This window comes from Pseudorasbora parva, chromosome 17, assembly GCF_024679245.1.
Source record: "Pseudorasbora parva isolate DD20220531a chromosome 17, ASM2467924v1, whole genome shotgun sequence".
In the NCBI taxonomy this organism is placed as follows: Eukaryota; Metazoa; Chordata; class Actinopteri; order Cypriniformes; family Gobionidae; genus Pseudorasbora; species Pseudorasbora parva.
In genome coordinates, this window is record NC_090188.1 from 30076692 (window position 1) to 30097131 (window position 20440).

Genomic DNA, 20440 nt, shown 5'->3' on the forward strand with positions numbered 1-20440 from the left:
ATCAGTATTACTTTTTAACATGTTTTTTGACATATATATATATATATATATATATATATATATATAGACAGGTTTAAATGCATGCAGTCATTCGCTTTCACCATTTGCAGTGTTTTTTGTGTATTTTATGTGATTTATTGCTACCAACCTTTTAAAATCGCCCTTCCTTAACACTGTGCAAAGATTTTCTTGGGCAGATCAGTGCGTGACACGCGTTACTAGTTATGGGGGGGGGTTATTTTACCTTACCTTTGGTGTCTGCCAGGTTTATTAAGGACAATACTTTTTATAATACTTAAGTAGCTTCTGATCTTTTCTATGCTATAATATGTTGGGGTGGTGGGATTTCTGAGAGGGAGAAAAAAAGAATTAACAAACTGATTAGGAGGGCTAGTTCAGTACTGGGGTGCTCTCTGTCCTCTGTAGATGAAATTGGGAAAGAAAGGAATGGGAAGTTGTCTTGCATCATGAATCATAAATCTCACCCCGGCCATTAAACATTTAGCAAGAGAGTTATGTATCCACGTTGCTCAAAATAGAGATATAGGCTATCAGACTGCAGGTAAATGTGGCCCAAAAATCAGATTTATTTTCTCTCATATGCGACTCAGATCTGTTTTGTAAAACAGAACCCTAAATCCAATACAGGTCAGATGTTTTGCAGTGTGACCTCAGTCTGAACAGTCATGTCAGAATTCATATTTTACATCACTTTAGAGCAACATTGGTCAATATTCTGCACTCATGGGAGTCACTTTAAATATTTGAAATACCCAAAGTTATCAAGACAGTTGTGAAACAGTTGCATTGACAGCTTTATATACAAGCAAAACATGAGGGCTCGTATCATAAATGTTTAAAAACTCTGCTCTCTTTTTTCCTATCCTCGTCTTAGTTTATATATATATATATATATATATATATATATATATATATATATATATATATATATATATATATATATAGGCTACAATATAAAGCATAATCACTTACTTGAATGTCCTCCGTGTTTAATTCCGGTGGACAGCATGCTGAGTGATGTCCATATGCAGGTCAGTTTAGGGGATTCTGTTCACACTGGGATCTAATATTGGCCACATTTAAAGGGATAGTTCACCCAAAAATGAAAATGATGTATTTATGACATTCTTCTTTCAGATGAATACAATCTGAGTTATATTAAAAATGTCCTGGCTCTCAAGCTTTATAATGCCAATGAACGGAAGCCCGAAATTTGAAGACCAAAAAAATGCATCCATCCATCCATTATAAATGTAATCCACACGGCTATCCAATCCAGGGGTTAATAAAGGCCTTCTAAAGTCTTACAAAAACTCATCGATTCACTTCAAAAGGTCTTTATTAACCCCCCTAGAGCCATGTGGATTACTTTTATAATGAATTGATACACTTTTACTTTTGGGCTGCCATTATAATGCTTGGAAGAGCCAGGATTAGGGTTGGGAATCGTGAGAAATTTTCCGGTTCCGGTTTCGATTCCGCCTAACGATTCCGGTTCCGATTCCGGTTCCATTAAAATGATTAAACAAATAGTGGTAAAGGAAAAAGGCACAATACGCAACTTTAAACAATCCTTTTTGTGTTTATTACTTGCTCTCCAATGAATTTACAGGTTTGCATTGTCTAAAAAAAAGTCCTGTACTATACATATTAATCGAGCCATATGGAATTTATGGAAATTAAAATTAACATGTTCAAATTAACACCTCTGACATTCTTATTACATTTTCTCTCTCTGTTTTAGGGATGTTTTTTTTTTTTTTTTTTTTTTTTTTATTATGCAAACAGACAAGTACAATATTTACAAAAGAGAAGTAAGATGCAAAATACAAATACAAGGGCCAACAAAACATAACATGCCAGTATGATATGTGTGTGTGTGTGTGTGTGTGTGTGTGTGTGTGTGTGTGTGTGTGTGTGTGTGTGTGTGTGTGTGTGTGTGTGTGTGTGTGTGTGTGTGTGTGTGTGTGTGTGTGTGTGTGTGTGTGTGTGTGTGTGTGTGTGTGTGTGACTGTGTGTGTGTGTGTGTGTGTGACTGTGTGTGTGTGTGTGTGTGTGTGTGTGTGTGTGTGTGTGTGTGTGTGTGTGTGTGTGTGTAACTGGTGTGGGAGTGTTAATGTATGAATAAAGAATCATGTAGGAAAGTACAACAGACATAACCAAAAAATATATGTGTATAAATAAGGAAATAAAATGGGGTATGAAGAAGGTGACAACAGCAATAGTAATAGCAATATTAATAAAAATAACAATAATAATGATAAATCCAATTAATTAGAAATGACAAATAGTATTAATAGTATTATCAGTAGTAGTAATGACAAACATATATACAAATATACTCATTTCATCCGGAATGAGGGGAAGGTTAAAGGGTCAGGAAGAGGACAAATAAAAACAATAGTAGTAATAGTAATAATAATATTAATAATGGTAGATATTGATAAAGTCATTAATAGTGATAATAATAGTAGTGGTAACAATGATTTTAATAATAATAAAAATAAAAATAATTATAATAATGGTAATATTGATCAGCTATTAATAACAAGGTATTATAAAGCTTTGATACCCATGGCAGAGGTGCTGCCAGGGTCCCGAGATCCATGCCCATCCCCCAGCTGTTCCATAGATGCCACGCTGACCCTATCTTTGTGTTTTTTGTTGTTGTTGTTGTCTGATATGTTTGTCAACTAGTGTATAATGCATTAAAACAAACATGGTGTTTTAGGGATGTTAACCAATGACAGTTTGACTGATGGTTGACCGTATCAACGTTAACCGATCAAAGTTGTCGGTAAAAAAAAAAAAAAGTGATCTCTAAATTAGGCTATTATAGACAGTGGACTAAACGCTACTACAGTTAGCCGTCTCATTCAAAAATCTTTTTGTGATAAGTGAACATATCCCTCGCACTCAATTTTTCATAACTCGCCTGTTTGTACTTAATAAACCAATAAAAACATTTGGCGCGAGGTCACAGCGTTTGGGTTTGCGTGCTCACAAGGTTTGCAAAAAGTAAACACTCGAGGTTAGAGCCAGGGCAGACGACAGTATAAGCGTCATTCCGCATAAGATGGGCTTACATTTGTAAGGGATAATGTACACCCAGCCGGTTGTTATCGCAGAATAAACCCCGACAGAGTGATCAGGACCCCGACGCGAAGCCGAGGGCCGTGTAATAAGCGGAGTACCCGCTTATTACACGGCTACTAGTCTCAAATAAATAATTATTAGACACAAAATATTGTCTCGAGATTAAATATTTTATTAGCTCTTACACAAAGCTTCCGCGAAGGAAAACAGTTCCAACCTGCTTTAAGCCTTAATCTATTGCTGAAGATTTGCCATATGCCCTTGCTAAATGTTGAAAATGAATGCTGAAAGGGTTAGTCCACCCAAAAATGAAACCAAGCCTATGATTTACTCACCCTCAAGTTATTATAGGTGTATATGACATTCTTCTTTCAGACAAATACAATCGGAGTTATATTTAAAAAGTCCAGGCTAACGTTAATCCCAGCAGTTGTTGTAGTTGTGTTTGAAGTCCATAAAAAATCCAGCTGTCCGTCAAATAACGTGCTCCACACGACTCCGATGGGTTAACAGAGCCTTCTGATTCGAATCGATGCGTTTGTGTAAGAAAAAGATCTATATTAAAAACGTTATAAAGGAAACCTGCCTTGAAGTCTTCCATTGAAACCCACGACTGTTTAAGCCACAAGATGGCGCCAGCGTTAAGCATAGAAGTAGTACCGGTCAAGATAACTCGTAGTACCCGTATGAGCGGGTGTTATCTGGAAATAACGTACCGCTGGAATGCGCGATTGACCAATCAGAATCAAGTATTTCACAGAGCCGTGTAATAAGGAAATTTATTACATCTACATTTCAGTGGTAACACATAAGGTGTTGATCGTCTTTCTTTATTATTGTTAGCACTACCTCGAACTAAAGCGGCGTCTCTTCGGAGCTGTCATTTTCTTAAATGAGCCGCGGCAATGTTTCAAATGAGCTTCTCACGCTAGACAAATGCCTTTATTTTCAACGCGATCACCTTGTACCCAAACAAATTCGAAACTAATCTCACAAGTCATGTTAAAGGGCCTTTAGACCGATCGCTGAAATGTTCAACACACTGAAAAAATTGGATTAGCCCATTCCGTTTTAACCCACCACAAGCGTTCAGGTGCGGATGCTGTTTGCGCAGCCTGAGGCACAGAGTATCGCAGGGGCCTCTGAGCGTTTGACTGAATGGCCTTGAACTGTGAAAGGTATCTTTTTGATTGGAAGAAAGAGGTTTGTTTTCCTATGAGATGTTCTTCAAAATCCAGGCCTCCTCCTGTGTAGAGCAGTGATCATGAATGGCAAGCTGCTTTGAGGAGAGATGGTGATTACACCTTTATGTGTCATCCATCCCTTTGTCTCTGAGAAGAACTCAACATTTCTCAGCATGAATAAAACATGAATCACTGCCATTTTGTAGCTGCACTTTTTAATCTGCAAATCGTGTTTTGCTGATGTTTGTTTTCCCTCTCTGCCTTCTTTTTTTCAGGGAGATACAGCTGCCTTGGAGGAAATTAAAACATTCATCCGAAATGAAGTATTGCGTGTATTTGAAGGTACCTCATCTGCCACCACTGAGGTGTTTTCTTGTAGTCTCCACCAGTAGATGAGAGTTTGGGTTCTTTTCATGTGTTTTTTGTGAAATTGTGACATAAAAATTTGAAATATATTTAAAATGCATTTGACAACATTAACAGTACTGCAAATGAGCTTTTTTTAACTACATGGGCTCCAAAAACGAGAACAGTTAAGATAATGTGAAGTAATGAAGTTTCTCCATTTTGCTTGTGTTTAGCTGTCAGCTACCGCAGAACTTTGACTTGAACTAATGCTTCTTGAGCACCAAATCAGCATATTAGAATGATTTCTGACGGATTATGAACACTAAAGACTGTAAAGTAATGATGTTGAAAATTCAGCTTTGCCATCACAGGAGTGAATTACATTTTAAAATATATTAAAAAAGAAAATTGTTATATTTAAATTGTAATAATATTTCACAATATAATTTTTTACTTAAATAAAACACAGACTTGGTGAGTATAATACATTAAGAGTACTGCAAATGAGCTCTAAAACTCTTTAATATCAGCTTCCACTTGACCTGGCATAGCATAGCATAATATATATATATATATATATATATATATATATATATATATATATATATATATATATATATATATATATATATATATATATATATATATATATATATATATATATATATATATATATATATATATCATTTTTTTTCCTATAATTTTTTTCCTAAATCTTTGTAGTTTTACATTTATTTTATTTTATTTTAAAATATGGAATTTTTTATATATTTTTATTTCATTTTATTTTTTTATTGGATCATTTTTATTTGTGATTTTTAATTATTTGTTTTTTTTTATTATTATTATTTGATTTGATTTGAGTGACAATTTGAGATTTTTGTTAACTGACTGCTTTTGTCCATGACTTAAAGATAAAATATCATATCATATATCATATCATATATCATATATCATATCATATATCAATCATAGCATATCATATAATATCATATCAATCATATATCATATATTATATCATATCATATATCATATAGCATATTATATAACATAGAATAACATATCATATCAATCATATATCATATTATATATCATATCATAGCATATTATTATTAAATATCATAGCATAGCATAGAATATCATATATCATATCATATCAATCATATCATAATATGAAATCTTCTTTTTTTCAGAGAGGTTTACAGACAGTTTGCCACAGAAGACACCAGCAGCTATATTAGCTGCACAGGGTCGACAAGGCCCTCCAGGGCCACCCGGTAATGATGGCTCCCCAGGACCCCCCGGAGAGCCAGGACCTCCAGGCCCCCAAGGTAGGAGCCAAAACCCAAAAGACTAAACATATTATGGACCTCATGACGCTGCTCCTACTATGGTCTTGGCTCACATCAAAACACAGATGCGCAAGACCATGATTTATTTATGACTCATCTGTTTCCCCAGTATTAAGCTACGTTGTTTGCTTGCTTCTCAAGGATTCCAGGTTTTCTCTCTCTCTCTTTCTCTCTCTCTCTCTTTTGGGAGAAAATATTATATTTATGTGTGTGTATTGTATTTGGTTTTACTGTGTCGGCTGCTCCTCAGATGGTTGATTGAGTTACACTGAACGGAGCAGGTTGAGGTCATGTTGCTGTCTTGGCCAAGTCCAGCTTTGAACCTCAAGTTTTGATCACAAAAGCTGAGGAGTCTAAAAGGAGTCTTATTTGAGCCAACAGTATCTATTTGAGAAGACTAGAAAATGAGCAAGACGTAATATCTTTCCTATGTGCCATGCAAAATGGCCGTTGACTGGAATATTAGGCATGAGGGCTTCACAAGAATATCGCTGGCTACGTCAGAGGAGAAAGAAGGAAGATAGCCGCATGACAAAGTAGCATATGGTGCCGAGAGCCTGGCGGGACATATGAAGACGGATGAAGAACCGGCCCAGAATAGGTGAACGTAATATCCCTGGACAGACTTGTGAGACCAAGAAGGAAATGGAAAAGAGCCACAGAACATCTCACTTTTTTTTGGATTAAGCTCACGAAGGGGAGTGAGAAAATAAGCAATTTGGAAGATTCATCAAAGACTGGCAACTGATATAGTGCTCCTCTAGTGTTTCTCATCAATATTGACTTGCAGTTCGGTTCTGTCCCTTCTGTCTGAGTTCCTAAGGATCCATGATACTTTTTTTAAGATTTAAACTCTAAGGTGTACATTTGAACTTTAATAAGGGATGTCCATGCAAAGAAATCACATACTATGAGCTGTGCTGAGTGCATATACACATCTATCATGTTGTGAAGATTGTTTTATTTATATATAAATTGTGTTGCTGCATTTACAACAGTGGATGACGCTCAGAAATGCTCATTTCTATCACTATATATATATATTTTTGTTGTGTGGCACATTTAACTGTGGATTTGGCTTTGGAGAATGTTGGAGAGAGACATTTCTCTGCAGGTACAAATCCAATGCGAGGTATCAAAGATGGAATTTTAACTCTGGTAAATCATAAACTTTTTTTTTTTTTTCGTTTTGTTTTGTTGTCAGATGTTGACGTCCACCTCCGTGTGGCTTGACATAGAATGCGGGTAATATTTCCTCATTATTCCTCGTCATCCTCCACTGGAGTCTGTCCTCCTTTGGAATCCTCAGTCTGGCCACTTGTTTCATGTTGATATGCTAAAATATATCATTATGAAGAAAAATATCTCTGCAATCTTGGATGCTTTACATGTCTGAGTCACATTAATTCCACTCTGGGTCAGTTATCTTGCTACTTAAAGGGATAGCTCACCCTGAAATTGAAATTTTGCCATCACGTACCATCATGTTGTTCTAAACCTGTGTGAGTTTCATTATTCTGTTGAAGACAAAAGAAGATATTTTTGGTAATCAAACACTTGACAGTAGCCATTGACTTCCATAGTAGAAAAAATATATCATATGAAAGTAAATGGCTACCGTCAACTGTCTGCTTACTGGCACTCTTTAGAATATATTCTTTTGTGTTCAGCAGAAGAAGGAAACTCATACAGGTTTGGAACAACATGAGGGGGAGTAAATGTGGACAAAATTATAATTTTTGGGTAAACTATCCCTTTAAACTAAATGAGAATATGCAACTTTAAGGGTGCCATAGAATGCACTGATATAATATTTTAAATTGTTCTGACATCTATATCAAAAATATGTGGCTTAGGTAAGGGCAAAAATTTTCCAGATAGATTTTACATGTCCATTTACAACCCTCTGATTTGTTTCTAGAATGAAATGAGCTGTTCTTACCTTATTTGGAAGGGTTATGAATAATAATGTTTAGCTCTGCTCTGATTGGCTGTTTCACAGCAAGGCTCATTTCAGTAGCTCACACAAGTGCAGTTATTTAGCAAACACAATCGCAAATAGTCGAGAGATCCATGCTTGGATTTACAGTTCATCACTGAGAAGGTTTGATGTCAGTTTTAGTCGCACAAAGAGCACAAGCTGCTCACGAGTCGTAACAGAACGCAGGCCGAGTGAATGACACAATAATTTAAACAGAAAATCTTAAATGGAGATTGCTCAAATGCAGCTTACTTGTTTATTGGTGTTTTCAGATCACCCGTATACGAGAGAGAGAGAGAGCTCACGTGCACATGGTTGCCAGATTACAAACTTAAAGTAAAACACCGGATGGAATACATGTTCTTTTAAGAGAAAAGCTCTGTTTGGGGGATTTCAATAATTGAAATCTGGCAACCGCACAGTATGAACATACATACTGCCTGGCCTTGAACATGGGCTGGTATATGCAAATTATGGGGGTGTAAATACAGTCCCTGACAAAAGTCTTGTCGCTTATCTATTTGCTAGAAATACCTGATATTAACCTGACTTTTAATTAATTAATTGGTGTTAGAAATAGCTCATATGAAAAGCTAAAACCCTCCCAAATGATGTTTAATGCACTGAAATAAATAATTTTCAAAAAAAAAAAAGTATTTATCATTTAATCAAGACAGAAAGGTCAAATTTTGGCAAGACAAAAGTTTGAAATTGAACAAATTTACTGCAAATACAAAAATATGTCAGCAAATTAAGTTGTGGTGCTATGAGATACAAATTTAATATCTTGTATGACTTCCATGAGCTTGAAGGACTGCATCCATGCGGTTTGGCAAGGATTCATACAATTTATTGATGAAGTCATCAGGAATAGCTAAGAAAGCAGTCTTGCATGCCTCCCAGAGTTCATCAATATTCTTTGGTTTCGTCTTCCATGCGTCCTCTTTCATCCTACCCCACATATGCTCAATGATGTTCATGTCTGGTGACTGGGCTGGCCAATCCTGGAGCATCTTGATCTTCTTCGCCTTAAGGAACTTTGATGTGGAGATGGAAGTATGCGATGGAGCTCCGTCCTGCTGCAGAATTTGGCCTCTTTTATGGTTGGGAATAAGAGGTAGCTAAGATTTCTTGGTATTTTAGACTATTGATGTTGCCTTCCACCCTGCAGATCTCTCGCACACCCCCATACTGGAGGTAACCCCAGACCATGATTTTTCCGCCACCAAACTTCACTGTTTTCTGGGTGAATCTCGGATCCATTCGGGGACCAGTAGGTCTCCTGCAATATTTGCGGCGACTGTGGTGTAATTCAACAGAAGATTCATCTGAAAAATACACCTTCTGCCACTTTTCCTGCGTCCATCCTTTTAGCAGGCTGTGGGCCTTGGCAAATGCCACACGGTTTTTCAATTGTCTTTCGTTTAGTGCTGGCTTCTGGGCACTGATTCGACCATGGAGGCCATTTCAAGACAGAATCCGACAAACTGTTCTGGTTGACACAGGGACTTCAGATGACCAGGTCTCGTAGAGCTCTGCTGCAGTGGAAAATGGGCTGGCCTTGGATTTTCGAGCCAGCAAACGGTCCTCTCGAGCAGTTGTCTTGCGGGGTCTGCCTGACCTGGGCTTGTCAAAAACGTCTCCAGTCTCTTCAAATCTTTTTTTTATCCTCTGTACTTGAAGCTGAGACACATTGAAGGTGTCTGCCACATCAGCAGTGGATCTGGTCTTCAGCCTCTTTTGTCTCTGGGTGAATCTTAGGCATGTTTGCAGAGGTCTAGTTGCAGTTGATGTGAAGGTCTAGCGTACTGGGGTTCTTTTTATACACACTTGAGACCTTATTGATCCATTATTAGTCACAGGTGAAGCTCATATGACAAGGTGACAACACTTATGTCTTTGCAAAAATTGACTCAATGGGCTTTACCAAGCTGTGAATATTAGAATACTTTTTGAAAGTTTAGTTTTTCACTGAAACATTATCACAAAAGCTGGTGGGATTAAAATGAGCCATTTCTTGTAAAAAAATCTTGATTAGAAACATATTTGAGCGGCACTTTAGGTCAATTTGTACACAAGCGACAAGACTTTTGTCAGGGACTGTATTAATGATCCCGACTGTTATGTCACAGTCTGTGTTATGTTGGGATTCACCCATTTTTTCAGCGGTCTTTTGCACGCACCAGATTAAGATATGAAGTAGAAAACAATGGTGTTTGTGGCTCATGCTATCTCAGTTCCATGTACATAACTCTTATTATTCAAATATGCCAAGATAAAGACAGTTTTCCATTCTATGGCACCTTTAATGCGTCTTTGTAGGTGCTGCTCAAGAACACAAAAAATTTAAATGCTTTTACTTTTTTATGTCATTTTTGTGCCTTTTTTGTGGGTTGCCGTTTGGCTTTTCCTTATTTATTCTTATTTAAAATGTTCTTAAAATGAAATGATGTTTCATGTTGTTTCCTTAAAATGACTTATGCACATGAACCACATATATATGGTTCATGCAATTTAAGAGTCATATAACATCATAACATCTACTTATGCAACTGTTTTACGAAGCTCAAGTGTAATCACCCATGCTTATGTATAACAATTTTTGGGATAACATTTTTTAATCCCTTTGTAACATTTCTATTTATTTAAAGGTGTGTCACAGAGTGATGAAATCCTCTAACTTGGTTTCATTAAAAATGTATCTAATTTATATTTTAAGCTGTATTTTCCTGCATGCAAGAACATACCCAGTTATACTTAATGCTGAGTGAGCCGTCATTAAATGGATATCGAGTCATGTCGTTTTATGCAGAGAAATGTAACATTTTTAAAAGATTTTTTTAACTGACTGGTGGTTTATATGAGCAAATTTTATGGAAATACTAAGTTCATTAAATGTAAATATATTTCTATAATGTTTTCATTCTCGTTTTTATTTCTCCACAAGGTTTAGACTTGTTTTCCAGAGTATGAAAAGGGATTTTAAATGTAAGATCTTAGCTAGGTAACAGTTTGTAGATTGTATTGCAGCTCCCCCTGCCTTATAACTGTGCAGTATGAACTCCCGCCTCGATCAGGGGGTGGTAATGCAGTGAAGCCATGATGTGATGCCGCAGGTATACAGAGTGCTGTCCTTCCGTGGAATGCCATTGCATTGGATGAATGCATCTGAAGGTGTCGACACACTTTAGTTAGTTAGCTAGTTAGTGTGTTTGCTTGTGTAAATTATTACTGGTCACACTGACGCTTACTGCATCATTTGGCATCTCTTGGGTATTTTCTTCATTAACACCTACAGTGTTTCTCTTTCAGGCTTGGCTGCCTTGAAGGAAACACATCACTAATGCATGTGTATTTGGACTGGAGGCAGTTTTCCGCATGCCGTTATAAGATGATCTTTTGAATGGTTTCTTACTGAGTGTGTGAAAACAAAACTAAAAGATCAGCATTGGCTAATGCGTTTTTGTTTGTTCGTTTGCCTGCCCGCTGTGTGTGACATGCCGTCCAGCGCTGTCAGCGTTTGTGGTGCTCTTTAAATACTTTTAAAGCGTGTTTCTGATAGATGGATTTGTCATTACTCTTGAAGGGCTTAGAAAACTGACTAGTTGTGTAATACAGCAAATTTGATCAGGGTTTTATGTACAGTTCCCAACTACGGTAATCTTTTTGACGGAGAATATGCAGAATTGTTTGGATATTATGTCTCAGCAAAACTGTTAAGATCTGTTCAATGCTTTTTCAACGATAAAGATTGAATACGGTATAAAATATTATAATCAAATCATCAAATGACCATAATTCTCACCCTCCCCACAATTACTCCCACCTGCATAGATATAAAATCGCATATATTCTATATCTGACATTGGGTTTTTGTGTGTTTTACCCCTACAGGATATCGGGGGATGAAAGGGGAACGGGGTCAAATGGGGTTGGGAATTCCAGGAGCTCCAGGCCCCACTGGCCCACCAGGTACAAACCTCTCAGCACTCATCTTCATCTTCAGCCAATAAGGAATATTTTGGATAAACATTTCCAATTTTGTTGACTCTTTCTGTTACATATCTTTCATATACCATAGAAAACTATTTAGATTAGTTAGCCTATATAATTGTTTACTGAATAGGCATAATTCATGTGCATTGCCATTCAAAGTTTGGAGGAATGTTTTTTTATTTATTTTTAATTAATATTATGCAGCAAGGAAACATTAAAAAATGACAGTAAAAATATATATTATAGGAAATAATGATTTATATTTCAAATAATTGATGTTCTTTTCAGCTTTCTATAAAAAGTTTATCGGATTTCGCAAAAAGTATTACCTCTTTCCCTGCCATTGACGGAAATGTGTCATTTGTGAGATGGTACACAATCTTACTGTACTTTCTTCTGCTCAAAACAAACAAAAAAACTATCAGTTGTAAAATAATGCAATCGTCAACATTAAGGGCCCTATCATACACCTGGCGTGTGTTTTTTGGTAGTTTCAGCCCAACTTGGTTATCATTTTCACGTTCAGCGCAGCGCTGTTTAAATAGCAAATGTACTTACACCCTGTTCGCTTGTGGGCGTGCTGGTCTGAAAACGAGGTGTGTTCAGGCGCGTTGTTGGCGTGTTGCTATTTTGAGGAACTGAAAACGACTGCACCATTGACCCACAAAAACCTGTTCTAAATAAACAGCGCAGTATTTTGTGTTATTTAAAAGCCGCGTTAGCAATATGTGCCTATAGACGAGAGCACAAAACACGTACACCTCTTTAGCAAAGTCAATAACACACTTCTTCGTGTGTTTTCAGTCAAACTCATAAGCAACAATAACTTCCGGTTCGCGGCACTTCCGGGTCAACTCAGTCTCTGTGTGTTTCGCACCAACAGTCCGACTCTCTCTCTCCCTCGTCTGCGGTTCCACCGGTGTTTTATACCCTCTCCGCGCCCATTACTGGAACAAGAGACAGGTGTTATTAATCTGCTTCCAACCCACTCACTTACCGCTCGTCCCGCGGCTCTCTCTCCCGCTGCAGACCTCGCTGAAACACGCCCCCCTTGCCACACCGACCCTAAGGCTAATTTGTGGCCCTGAAGACGTTTGACAGGCTTTGACGTTTGTGTTTTTGTTGTTGTTTGTTGCTTTAAAGCAAATCAATGACTAAAGTCTGATTATACTGTATTCAGCACAAACAAGGCTACAGTAATATGTGAGCATAAAAGTTTGTAGTTTTGAGAAAATAAAGTTTATGCATAGTTTTTGAAAAAAAAAAACTAAAATGTTAAATCACTGCAATAAGGCCATCTAACTAACACACTTTAAACAAGGCTTTTCTGAACAGGATGTTGTTGCCTATAGTTTTTTCTTCAAAAAAAATGGGAAACCCATTTTCATCCCTCATTCATATAAAACAGTATTGTCATTTAACTTTTGTAAGACACTGTCAGAATATATGTATGCGGGGAGGGTGTAGATCATCATGAATATTCACAGCTGAGGGGTAAAAATAACTGGATTTTTCTCTGGAGAATCATTCAGTCTTTCCGTTCGCCATGTAAATAGCAAATCCGCCATGATTTAAGCATAACTGGCTTTTAAAGGGAATGGGAGATGAGACTCTGAGTGGTATATGGCACGTTACGCCCAAAACACACCCATGGCTCATTAAAAGATTAGCGACAACCCTTTTGGTCCACGCACCTGGCACGCTGACCATTTTTTTCCTAGCAAAAATGGATTCGGACACACCCTAAGGGCATTTGCGCCATGCACTTCTGACCATTCGCTCAGATCGTAAAATAGTTCAACAGCATCAAATCTACCTAATGATACTGAAATGTTTTTTTTTTATTTTTATTTTTTATGAAACTTAACCCTATTCAAGTGTTGAAAAGGTTTTTTGTTTGTTTAACACAAAATAGCTATCATTTTAATGAATCTAACCATTTTGATCAACTCTTAACGAGTGCCGAGTAGTTCTCCGCTGGCAGGCACCAAATAGCAATATTTTTATTTATTTTTTAACTACTGCCTTGATCAACACAAAGCTTATCATTTGAAAGCTCAGAGTCTAAACTTTACAATGTCTGCAGCTATTTTGATTAACTCCAAAGTAGTGCAAATTATTTGCTAACATTCTTTTTTTCTTTGCATAATTGATTCAATACTTTTTTATGTACTATGCATAATTATTTTGGGATTTGATTTAGTGAGTTTTTGTACATAAAGCCCCACAAACAACAAAGAAAGAATTTTCTTTGAGCACACTTTTTATAAATCTTTTTTCAGCAGATTTTCAGCATAAGAATGTTCAAAGGTAATGATATTATTTTCTAAAAATGTAAAAACATACCTTTTGACTCTCCTTGCTGGAGTTAAGTATCTTTACTTTTGTGTATGTCAAAAAACAACTCTAAAAATGCCTTCAGGGCTTAAAGAGTTAAACGCAGTGGGTCTTTTCTTTTTTTTTTCTTTTTTTTGAAATATTGCATGTACAGATATTCATACAACAAAATATCCCGGGGGCCATGAAACTTTTGTGAAAATGATCAAAAATGCTAGTGCTGGCAACTCTTTCAGAAACACTGGCGGGGAAAGAGTTAAACAGGATCATGTGACACTGAACACTGGAGTAATGATGCTGAAATTTCCGCTTTGACACCACAAAAATAAATTACATTTTAAAATATTTTCAAATAGAAAACAGCTATTTTAAATAATAATAATAATTCACAATTTTACTGTGTTCATTGTGCTTTTGATCAAATAATGCAGCCTTGGTGAGCAGAAGAAACGTGTGTCCGTGTAAGTCCTTTGTAGTTCAAGCTCTAGGCTTCTATAAGAGCGTTATCTTAAACGCGTTTACAAAATGGGGGAATTGAATTATTTTCTTTGGTAATTGGCAGCACGCCTCGGATGCTGCCAATGGACCTTACAATGCATTTAACCCAGAGTATTTCTTAAATACATGAGCCGTGACCACGTAATGAGTAGAGATAATTAAATCAAACAAACAAATGATCTTGTTTCTGGTTATTGCTTTAAAGAGTGAGAGGTGCATTATCTCTTATGTAATAGCATAGGTTTATAAGGATGGACAGGTTATATCATGTAGAACAATAGAAATGATTGCTTTGTGTTTTTGCTGGGGTCCAGAAAGGTCCCCGTTGCTTCTAAACGCATTTCCCCGATGGCCGTACTTTACACTTTTCACACTCTTGACATCTGCAACACCCAGATAGCAGCAATTATTTAAATTGGTGCTTTAATGTTTTACTTTTTAAAAGCATGGGCAGATAATGGCTCCAAACTAAACTAATGACCACGGCTTTCTTTAATGAACGGCTCTTTTATAGAGGTACAAAGAGCTCACTGATTGTTCTTCAAATGAAAAAATATAAAGGAGACTTCTACTGTGGCTTCTTTATAATTACACGGCACACCGTTATCATTGTGTGCTGTGATTTCTTCCTCCCACCCTCTGCAGTTAAAGGGTAACAAGCCCATTAAAAGAAATGTTATTGTTGTTATATTCTGTTGTGACCACTCTATGGTAAATGTTAGGGGCTGGGTAAAAAAAAAAAATAGATTCTCATTTTTACAAACGATATTGATTCTTAAATCCCAGGAATCAATTAGTCATCCTGTTTTCAGTTCATGAATAAACAGGAAATTGTTGCATGCCTCTCATCCAATAAATTTGCTATAATCTTTGTGCTTTGTTACTATTGATATGAAACAAAAGCCCTATTGGCACAGGACTAGTATTATCTGGGGACCTCTGGCGATTTGTAATAATTGCAGAGATTGTCTGTGATCTTAATCCCGTGCGAATCGGCCATGTCTGTAATTGTAAAGTAAAAATTCCCCCGCGAATGACCTACCATATTTCGGTGAAAACCGAGGTCCTGTGATAATAGTAGTCCCGTGCAAATCAGCATCTCTGTGATTTGGCCAGGATTAGGCGAATGGTATATAATTCTTGCAAGGTTTTTGTTTCCTATGCGCATTTCTTTCTTTATCTTTTACGAAGAATGGAGGCTGCAGTGCATTCATAATGCGCACCGTTCTGAATTACAGCAAGAATTATACTTTTACTTTAGAATGAGTGCCAGTTTGGGAGCAAATAGCTTGAATTGTGTGTTTAATATTAATATCAATACTATTCTTAATAAAAAACATACAATTTTACACATTTACAATACACTCACCTAAAGGATTATTAGGAACACCATACTAATACTGTGTTTGACCACCTTTCGCCTTCAGAACTGTCTTAATTCTATGTGGCATTGATTCAACAAGGTGCTGAAAGCATTCTTTAGAAATGTTGGCCCATATTGATAGGATAGCATCTTGCAGTTGATGGAGATTTGTGGGATGCACATCCAGGGCACGAAGCTCCCGTTCCACCACATCCCAAAGATGCTCTATTGAGATGAGATCTGGTGACTGTGGGGGGCATTTTAGTACAGTAAACTCATTGTTATGTTCAAGAAACCAATTTGAAATGCTTCGAGTTTTGTGACATGGTGCATTATCCTGCTGGAAGTAGCCATCAGAGGATACATGGTGGTCATAAAGGGATGGACATGGTCAGAAACAATGCTCAGGTAGGCCGTGGCATTTCAACAATGCCCAATTGGCACTAAGGGGCCTAAAGTGTGCCAAGAAAACTTCCCCACACCATTACACCACCACCACCAGCCTACACAGTGGTAACAAGGCATGATGGATCCATGCTCTCATTCTGTTAACGCCACACTCTGACTCTACCATCTGAATGTCACAACAGAAATCGAGACACATCAGACCAGACAAAAATTTCCAGTCTTTAACTGTCCAATTTTGGTGAGCTCGTGCAAATTGTAGCCTCTCTATTTCTATTTGTAGTGGAGATGAGTGGTACCCGGTGGGGTCTTCTGCTGTTGTAGCCCATCTGCCTCAAGCTTGTGCGTGTTGTGGCTTCACAAATGCTGTACTGCATTCCTCGGTTGTAACGAGTGGTTATTTCAGTCAAAGTTGCTCTTCTATCAGCTTGAATCAGTCGGCCCATTCTCCTCTGACCTCTAGCATCAACAAGGCATTTTCGTCCACAGGACTGCCGCATACTGGATGTTTTATCCCTTTGCACACCATTCTTTGTAAACTGAGTGTGTGTATATATATATATATATATATATATATATATATATATATATATATATATATATATATATAATATATATTTGCCCGGCAACTAAGTCTGGAAACCTGTACATTAATTTCTACTGCTTCTGTTACACTTTTGCGGAAACCAATCACAGACTGGCTTATCCAACTGGCGTGCTATTGGTAGGTTTAACACAATGACGAATAGAGAAGTGACGAGTCGTTGCCCGTTGATCACGCCTCTTGTGCAGTAGAAAATATATAGCAGACTCCCCACACCAATGTTCAATTTTACATTGAGCTTGGTCTGGTAATAGCCAGACAATGGATGTCTTCGTGCTTTATTCACAAATGTTTTATGCGATATTGCGATTTTGCACGTTACATTCATAACTTTGTATGTAAACATAGTTACTGTTATGTAATGTCACATTTACCTCAGAAAAACCATATCCAGTGTCCATAAACTTGAAAAATTAACTCCAGAGAGGAACATTTTGTTAATATATGTACCATGTGACGTATTTATTATAATTTTTTTATGTTCTTTAGTATTTAATGCATGTTTGGATAAATTTGGCAAGTTTTTAGGACAGCCACCATTTAAATGTTTATATTTCATATAACTTTATTGTTATAAATAAGTCCTATTTAAGTGTTTATATACAAATCAGTACTTTTTTCCTTCAATATTATAGTTGGCTACAACTGACTCTCATAGGTTACAGCATTAGTTAAGAGATTTGATTTCCTTGAGAAAATGTGTCATGCATTATACCAGATATATCCAAAATAATCAATATTGAATCTAAACGGAATCGAATTGTGAAATCTGTGTTAATACCCAGCCCTAGTAAATGTGCCCATAACACCTCAGCATCATATCAATGTTCACACAGGCATTTTACAGTTTCTAGCAATCTGTTGTTGATTTGTTCTTGACAAATCAAACCTGTTCTTGATTTGTCTACAGGTTCACCTGGAATGGGATTCCAAGGGCCTTCAGGTCCTCCTGGACCCCAAGGCCCACATGGAAAATGTAACCCCAGCGACTGCCTCCATCCTTACACAAGAAGGGATGGATAAAATCTGAAGCATCCTCATCAAACCTGATGAGAACCTGAAAACCAATGAACCAGCTCATCTACATAAGCTTTAAATCCTATTACAAACAAATGTGGGATCCCTGCTGGAGGAGAAGACCCAACTAAACTTCACCCTCATTGAGCAACCATGACTGGTGATGTCATTTCATTTCATCATTTATCTCCGTTTCATTTCCTATATTTGTGACCAACGCATTTACTCATTTCCCATGTTTTGTGGGTATCACTGAGAATTCGAGTCCCGTCATTACACTAATCACAACGGACTGGTTTATCTGAGGAGGCAGATGCAGGTGAAATGAGAAATTTATGTACATTTGCTTATTTTCTTCAGGCCGATGTGAAGTTAAGTTTTAATTCAATTGTGATGGCGCTATGCAATCTAAAATAGAACATATGATAACAAACATTAAGTTAATGTAAATGACAGGCATTTTAATTGTCTTTCAAACATTTAATTTAGGGAGGGAAAAGAAAGGGAGTTTTTGCCATGTTTTTCACCTCAGATGCACTGACGTTACATACAATAATGGAGCACTGAATATAAAGACTGACATTATAAACACTAAAAAAATCATACAATTATTAAAAATATAAATACATATTTTTATATATCCATTTATTTCGGTTTTGTAGTATTTATTTATTATTTTATTTAATAATTATAAATGTATTCATTACAAATTGCAAAATCTGAATAATTTAAATCGGCACATTAAAACAGACATAGTGTCTCATATAATTTCTTGTTCGTGTTATCTTTTTCATTTCATTTTCATTTTATTTCAATGTTTAAATTAGATTTTGGGACCCACTTTATATTAGGTTGCCCTAAATACTGTGAACTACCATTCAAATTAATAATTTGACATTAGACTTTTTTTTTAAATTACCTGCATGTAATTACATCTGTAATTAATTTCTGTTATATTTATAATTACACTGTTGACCCTTCCCTTACATCTAACCCTACCCTTAAATTTACCCATACCGCCACACCTGTCCCTAACTTTACCCTTTAACTGACCCACACCATCACACCTGTCCCTAACTTTACCCTTAAACTGACCCACACCACCACACCTGTCCCTAACTTTACCCTTAAACTGACCCATACCACCACACCTGTCCCTAACTTTACCCTTAAACTGACCCATACCATCACACCTGTCCCCAACTTTACCCTTAAACTGACCCATCCCACCACACCTGTCCCTAACTTTACCCTTAAACTGACCCACACCATCACACCTGTCCCTAACATTACCCTTAAACTGACCCACACCATCACACCTGTCCCTAACTTTACCCTTAAACTGACCCATACCATCACACCTGTCCCTAACTTTACCCTTAAACTGACCCATACCACCACACCTGTCCCTAACTTTACCCTTAAACTGACCCATACCACCACACCTGTCCCTAACTTTACCCTTAAACTGACCCATACCACCACACCTGTCCCTAACTTTACTCTTAAACTGACCCACACCACCACACCTGTCCCTAACTTTACCCTTAAACTGACCCACACCACCACACCTGTCCCTAACTTTACCCTTAAACTGACCCATACCACCACACCTGTCCCTAACTTTACCCTTAAACTGACCCATACCACCACACCTGTCCCTAACTTTACCCTTACACTGACCCACACCACCACACCTGTCCCTAACTTTACCCTTAAACTGACCCACACCACCACACCTGTCTCTAACTTTACCCTTAAACTGACCCACACCATCACACCTGTCCCTAACTTTACCCTTAAACTGACCCACACCATCACACCTGACCCTAACTTTACCCTTAAACTGACCCACACCACCACACCTGACCCTAACGTTACCCTTAAACTGACCCACACCACCACACCTGTCCCTAACTTTACCCTTAAACTGACCCACACCATCACACCTGACCCTAACTTTACCCTTAAACTGACCCACACCACCACACCTGACCCTAACTTTACCCTTAAACTGACCCACACCATCACACCTGTCCCTAACTTTACCCTTAAACTGACCCACACCACCACACCTGTCCCTAACTTTACCCTTAAACTGACCCACACCACCACACCTGTCCCTAACTTTACCCTTAAACTGACCCATACCACCACACCTGTGCCTAACTTTACCCTTATACTGACCCACACCACCACACCTGACCCTAACTTTACCCTTAAACTGACCCACACCAC

General features: G+C 37.3%; 1 protein-coding gene across 2 annotated transcripts in view; it reads left to right on the plus strand.

The window, feature by feature from the left end:
- The window catches only part of LOC137045021 (collagen alpha-1(XIX) chain), a 305351-nt gene extending 285964 nt beyond the window's left edge, over positions 1-19387 (plus strand). Inside the window, exons 49-52 of one of the 2 annotated variants that reach the window (XM_067421446.1) lie at positions 4577-4643; positions 5843-5980; positions 11877-11954; positions 18096-19387. In XM_067421446.1, the coding sequence (XP_067277547.1) occupies positions 4577-4643; positions 5843-5980; positions 11877-11954; positions 18096-18208 (396 nt within the window). In that variant the 3' untranslated portion in view covers positions 18209-19387. Of the gene's footprint in view, positions 1-4576; positions 4644-5842; positions 5981-7205; positions 7467-11876; positions 11955-18095 lie in introns of those variants that run through there. The other variant, XM_067421447.1, reaches the window with a different exon arrangement.
- Positions 19388-20440: the final 1053 nt, after the last annotated feature.